Source organism: Budorcas taxicolor, chromosome 2, assembly GCF_023091745.1.
Source record: "Budorcas taxicolor isolate Tak-1 chromosome 2, Takin1.1, whole genome shotgun sequence".
Lineage (NCBI taxonomy): Eukaryota > Metazoa > Chordata > Mammalia > Artiodactyla > Bovidae > Budorcas > Budorcas taxicolor.
Genome location: NC_068911.1, coordinates 162768348 through 162775059, shown reverse-complemented (window position 1 = coordinate 162775059; position 6712 = coordinate 162768348). Strand labels below are relative to the sequence as shown.

General features: G+C 40.8%; 1 protein-coding gene across 1 annotated transcript; it reads right to left on the bottom strand.

Annotated features, from left to right (window-relative positions):
• Positions 1-5212: 5212 nt before the first annotated feature.
• LOC128061229 (olfactory receptor 11H7-like) lies at positions 5213-6130 on the bottom strand. The gene has a single exon (XM_052653518.1). The coding sequence runs from the start codon at positions 6128-6130 to the stop codon at positions 5213-5215; it is 918 nt and encodes a 305-aa protein (XP_052509478.1).
• Positions 6131-6712: the final 582 nt, after the last annotated feature.

Below are 6712 nucleotides of genomic sequence, written 5' to 3'. Positions count from 1 at the left end.
TTGTTAAAAATATAACATAAAATTTACTATCATAACCATGTTTAAGTGTACAGTTCAGTAGTGTTAAGTATATTCATGTTGTTGTGAAAGATCTCCAGAACTTTTTCATCTGAAAAAAAAGTTCATCTGAAACTCTACCCATTAAATAGTTCCCATTTCCCCCCTCCTCTCAGTCCCTGGGAATCACCATTCTAGTTTCTGTTCCTATGAATGTGATTACTTTGTATATCTCCTGTAAGTGGAAGCAGACAAGATTTGTCTCTTTGTGGTGAGGGTTTAGTAGCTAAGTCGCATCTGACTCTTTATGACCCCGTGGCCTATAGTCTGCCAGGCTCCTCTCTCCATGGGATTTTCCAGGCAAGAATACTGGAGTGGGTTGCCATTCCCTCCTGCAGAGGATCTTCCCAACCCAGGGATCAAACGTGGGTCTTCTGCATTGCAGGCAGTTTCTTCACTGACTGAGCCATCGGGGAGCCCACTTAGCTTAATATCCTCAAGGTTCATTCATACTGGAACGTGTGACAGAATTTCCCTCCTCTTGAAAGCTGAATGATATTCCATTGTTTGGATATACTGCATTTTGTTTCCTTATCCATTTATGGACTTTTCGTTTGCTTCTACTTCTTGGCTTATTGTGAAGAGCATTACCATAAACATGGATGTGGAAATATTTTTTTTTTAGACTCTACTTTCAATTCTTTTGGAGTTATACCCAATAGTGGGATTGCTGGATCATGGAATAGTCCTATTTTTAATTTTTTGGAACTCATTTTCTGTAGTGGCTATGCAGTTCCCATTTGGGAAGTGGGAACATCTCACCAAGGGTGCAAAAGGGTTCCAATTTTTCCATATCTTTGCCAATACTTATTTTGTGCTATTTTTATAGTAGTCATCCAAATGAGAATGAGGTTATATTTTGTTGCTATTTTGATATGCATTTTGGCTAGTCATTCTTAAGTCATTCTTACGTCCTTTGGTCATTTTCAGCTAGAAGGAACAATCTCACTTTATAAATGTGATAGGCAGAGTAACATCCTTTAGCCCGGCAAAGATACCCTAACCACTGGAACCCATGGATGTTTTGCTACTTTACAAGGACGAATGAAGGTTGCAGATGGAATTAAGGTTTCTACAGCCACCCTTCTCCAAACCCCGGGATTGCCTATGACTTTTCCTGACGTAGAAGAGATAGAAGCTGGGAGGACATGTATGAGAGAGCAAAGATTATCCTTGTCTAAGGCAAATATAGTATGACCTTTGCATCTTCTGTGTGGGATAGATTTCCAATGACAATTCTCTCTCTTCTGTACTATGTGGGGTCCTCAAAGTTATCCCCTCTGAGCTCTTGGGCAATCCTTGTCTCTGGCTGACTGCTTCTCACCCCATCTTCATCCTCTGCAGCCAGTGGTAATGTCCATTCTCTTACTGATGAAAGCCCCTCCCCTTAGGCATGAAGCATTTTAGAACAAGCCTTTCCAACAGTTCCAAGGCCAGATGCTTCCCACAGTCCTCTTGGTTCACTGGAATGTTCTGGCATGCTTTCCTCACTCCCCCTAGGGACAGATGTGCCATTTTCTCTCCACTGCAGAGATAATGTCTTCACTTGGCCACCAGGAAGGCAATTCTAGCCACAGTCTTTGACCTTTCTAGAAATAAAAAATGCTTAAAATACATTAATGTGGCTGATCTTACCTTCTTGAACTTCTTCTAAACAATGGACTGGATTCATGCTACATTTTCTTATGATGGATATTATAAACTACTTTTCTGTTCTTACTTTTTAAAATGTTGCCCAAGTTCATTTTTAGAATAAGTGTTTATAGAGCATATCTACATATAAGTCATTGTGTTTATACAGCATATCTATAGTTAAGCCAGAAATGGTTTCATGCAGTGATAATATGGTAACAGTTGCAATAAGTGAAATGTTTCCAAGAACTTGGGAATTTTGAGATAATTCACATTTTTGTTTCAGTAATTTGTTTTTTAGAGCTCTTTGAACATTTCCTCTAAACTCCTATGCTCCCTGACTTTAAATTCAATATAATGGCACCATGACTATAGGGGAAAGGAGAGTTTACAGGAACTCTCAGATAATTGCAAGTAATGTCAGCCTCTCCCCTTTCCCAAGCTTAAGTTTCTCAAAGAATTTTCACATTATGGGAAGCATTATTGCTGATGTCATTCATGACATAAACTATCATTCTTAATATCAGTTTAAACAACTTTCAAATGCAAGTCCAGGAAATGAAAACCAAAATTACCTTACAAATGAGAAATTCTCAATAATTTCCCCTTTGTTGATCATCTTGTGAGGAAAGCTCAGAAACGGATCAGCTGTTGACTCTTGGAAGAGAAGGAAGATATCGAAAAATGGGGAGGAGGAAGACGTGTGCTTGTTGGCTAAGTTGCATTAGTTGTGCCTGACTCTGTGTGACACTATGGACTGTAGCTTTCCAGGCTCCTCTGTCCATTGGATTCTCCAGGCAAGAATATTGGAGTGGGTTGCCGTACCCTCCTCCAGGGTCCATCTCCTGCATTTGCAGGTAGGTTCTTAACTACTATCACCACCTGGGAAGCCCAGAGAAGACTTAATTTTCATTAAATACCATTTTGAGCCTTTTGAATTTTATACTATACCTTCCCAATTCAAAATATTTAATTTTAAAAAGCAATGATTTACATTTGAAAGTATAAAACAACCATTCTAATGATCAGTTGTACAAGTAGAAGTTACCTTTTGATATTAGAAAACAGTTTTTAAAGTTCTGAGGTTAAATTAAATTGTGAGTATTAGATTTAGGTCTTACAATTAAGTTAAGCCTGGGCAATTTTTTAGTTTTTCTTCCTCTTTCTGCTCTCGGATTGCTTAATATTTCAACAAAAACAAGAAACAACTTGGTTTTTGTGGGGAGAGAGTTTGTACCAAGGCATGTCTCTCTGACTGATGAGTCTAGTTTATCGTTTGTTGAGATCTGCCATCTATCAGGCTCTGTACTGGATGCTGGGAGATAAGGGTAAGAGACTCGTGCCTGCCCTGGAGAGAGAATTGCACAAGTGGAAGAGAAGGTGGTGCTTTGAAGCCTCAGAGCTATTCTTAGAGGAAGAAGGAAAATTTAGAATGAATACCCAGAGAGGACATAAGAAGAACTGGAAGCCAAAACGGAGTCCAGACACATGATCCAGCAGCTGCTAGTATCTGAAACCAAGGCGGCCTAAGGGTGTAGAGTGTGGTCAAAGCAATCAGTAAAAAGGAGTTTTTTTCCACAAGCCAGCTGTCCACACCCAAAGCAAAGTGGAGAACCAAGGCCCGAATTTCCCAAGCAATAGGTTCAGCTCTCAACAGTGATGAAATGATCACCCTGAGTCAAGTCATGTGTATGGAAATTTAAAGGGATGATCCTGACCTCCTAAGCTCCTGTAAGACCTTTATAAGCATCAGCCTTTTTCATTTGTAAATCAGGAATAATAATCTCTACATTAGAAAATTGTTGGGAGGACTTGACATAGTGTATATAAAAGAGCTTACATAATAGTATCAGGAGCATAAGAATTGCTCAATACGTGGCATCTGTTGTCCTTGTTGTTTTGTTAGCTGAAAATATAAACGTCATAAAGGTGGATCCCATGATCTGGATCATTCAATCCTCATTCATACACCTTTCAGGGTGCCTTTCTGTACTGCCAATTCTGTGAAACTAGGAACTACATTTCCCAGACTCCTTTGTTCTTAGAGTCTGGGTGCCAGTTAAGTTCTGCCAGTTAGAGGCAATCGCGTGAGATTTGGAAGATGGAGGAGGCAGAGGCCATCTTCCTATTGCTGTGTCTTCCGCAAACAAAGTTGCACAGTCATGAGTAACATGAGTGTACAGGGCGAGGCGGGGCAGGCAGTGGAAGAAGCGCCTGCCTGACCTCAAGGTTATAGCTGCATTGGTTGGCTCTTGACATCCATAAATGCTGTCCCCTGATTTCCACTTCCTAGCCCTTTCAATGACTTGTATGCATCCAATTCCTGTATTAAATCTTTATGGGGCAATATATTTATGGTAACAATTCCTGTTTCTAGACTGAATCCTGACTGATTCAGAAATGGGTGTTTTATCTAAATAAATATCATATGGAGACTTCTGTGAAAGAAGTTATTTCATACTACAGCCCCAAACTTACTTAGACTTAAATTATGAGTTCCCATGTTTAAACCAGTTTAGTGATCTCTTTATTGATGCCATTCTCTTTGACATAATACAATTAAAGTTTTCTGGGATCCAGAACAGATAACTCTGTATCTACATATCATTTTAAAAGGTAGAGTATATGTTTATGATGATCATAATCTATCCATTGTCTTTCTTTGTATTCTATTTGGTCAAGAGAAAAATGGTCCCTGAAATAATTTTGTTAACCAATATCTCCTCTTACTTATTTTCTTAGTATTAAGAAACCCAACTTTTAACAGAACACTGCTACACTGCTACTCTCCCTTAAAGCTAGGTCATAGCCAAATGACTAAAATTTAGCCAGTTAGATGTAAGAGAAAGTGTTTTGCAACTTCTGAAAAGTGTCTTTAGAAGGAAGGTACAGAGACTTCTTTGCGCCTTCCTCCTTCCTGTTGGCTGGAGTGTGAGCGTGGATGACAGGAGCACTAAGAGCCATCCTGGGTCATGAGGTAGTACACTAATCATGGCAGAGCAGAAGGGGATCATCTCTGTGGCCTACAGAGTCACCACATAGGCCTGGATTGTGTAGCTCCAGATTTCTTTTACATAAGGAAAAAAAATCAACCTCTAACTTTTTAAAGTCACTCTCATTTTGTTGCTGACTTGTTATCACACGGAGCCAAACCTGCCCCTACTTAATATAAGTGAAACAGCCAAACTTCTCTCCCTATCTATCAACCATGGTCAGTTTCTTGGTTTCTAAAAACAAGTGCATTCACCAAAAAAACTGCACAACTCCTGAAACACAATGAGGCATGTTACCCAAAATGCTAATCTGGGTATAGAATTAAAGACATAAAATGATTTCTCTGAGTCCAATTCAGTGGACACAGTAGTCAAAGTTTGTAAGTCAGATGAATAACTTTGATTTATTCATATTACTCTCAAAATCAAATCAAGGCATCAATTTTAGGTTGAGAGAATAGCAAATGCTCAACCCTAGCTGCTGGTCCATTAGGACTAGTGTTATGGATTCAAAACGGCTGAATTTTTATTTAAACTGACACTCTGCTAGTCACACCACGGTGACCACACCACAGTTGACCGCACATACAGTGGTATAATCTGCTTTGCAACTCTCTATTCCAGAGCCCATAGATCAGAGGGTTGAAACACTGGGCAAAGGCAAAGACTCCAAAAAGCACCAGATTTAAAGCAAAGAAAAACACTCCACACATCTTTCCTAAACCAATGAATAACAGAGTTGGTATTATGTGCAAGCCCAATTGTACTAAATGAATAAGGACTGTTTTCCTTGCTTTGATATTTGACCTATTAAAATGGCCAGCCCGTTTCCCTTCTTTGTATATCAGGGAGTAACTTACAAGAATGATAGACAGAAGAAGGAAAAGGAAAACCATGCCAATGGCTCTGGCAGGAATGCCATTCAAGACCACTGGGCAAAGGGGTTCAGATTTTAAAAGAGCAATCTGAGTAGGGCCAGTGCCCTCTATGAGGAAGAGGCAAGCATTTTTCAGTATAATAATGAGCCAAGTCCCAGCCAGAAGCTTATACTTAATGGAATCTATAAAGGACACAGATGTCAAGGGCCAGCAGATCATCAGGTACGTATGGGCAGCCATCAAGGCCAGAGTGAAGAGGATCCCTTCTCCAACACTCAGCTGTGCCCCAAACACCACCCAGCATGCCAGGATGGGGCTGTTGGCCAGGAAGGCTCGCATCCCTTGGAAAACCACCCCCAGGCCACAGTAGGAGGAGATGCACAGCAGGTGGTGACAGAGGAGGATGTATCGAACCTCTTTCCTCAGTTTTGAATTCTGTGATATGATGGTGATAATGATGACCGTGATGAGCGTGGCGAAGGAGAAAGCCACCATGTACACGGAGACCTTCACAGTTGCTTCCAGCCTCAGCCAGTCTGACATGTTGCAGTGCTCAGAAGACAAGTTCATGGTCTTCAGGGCAACCTGGCTCCTGCAGGAGAAAAGATTAAGAAAGAATGAATCTGTGTTAAAGTTTCTTGCGTGGTTTTCTGACTCTCTGACCTTGCATACAGTCCCAAGGAACAGGCTGCCCATTTTTTGCTATAGGCGATGACAACTTTCAAGAGTATTGACATGGACCAAAGAAAGGAGAGAAGTCATCTGCTGTCTCACTTCCTCCAGACCTCCCTCTCCTCCACCAAAGTTGATTGGACCGGGAGTGAGGGAGTATCTGTCTCAGGGAAAGTTGTTCTGCAGACCGTGCTGAGTCCATCAGAATCCAACCCAAGGATTCTCAGAGAACGTAGTCTGACTGTGATGTCATGTAATTGACCTGTCACTCATGTTGGAGTGTAGACAAGAGGAAGAGAGAGAGAGGTTGGAGAGGAGCAAAGTGGAACCACAAAAGCCCTTGCAAGACAGAGAGCAACCTGGGTTTCTGATTCCACGAAGATGCCTTGCATTTTCTGCCTTAGGTTCTAAAAATATCACACCCCCCTGGATTATTTGAGCTAGCTTAAATAGGTTTCTGTTCCTTTACTCTGGCTCCTA

Coding starts and splice junctions, on each gene's coding strand:
- LOC128061229 (XM_052653518.1), bottom strand. CDS start 6,130: ATGAACTTGTCTTCTGAGCACTGCAACATGTCAGACTGGCTGAGGCTG.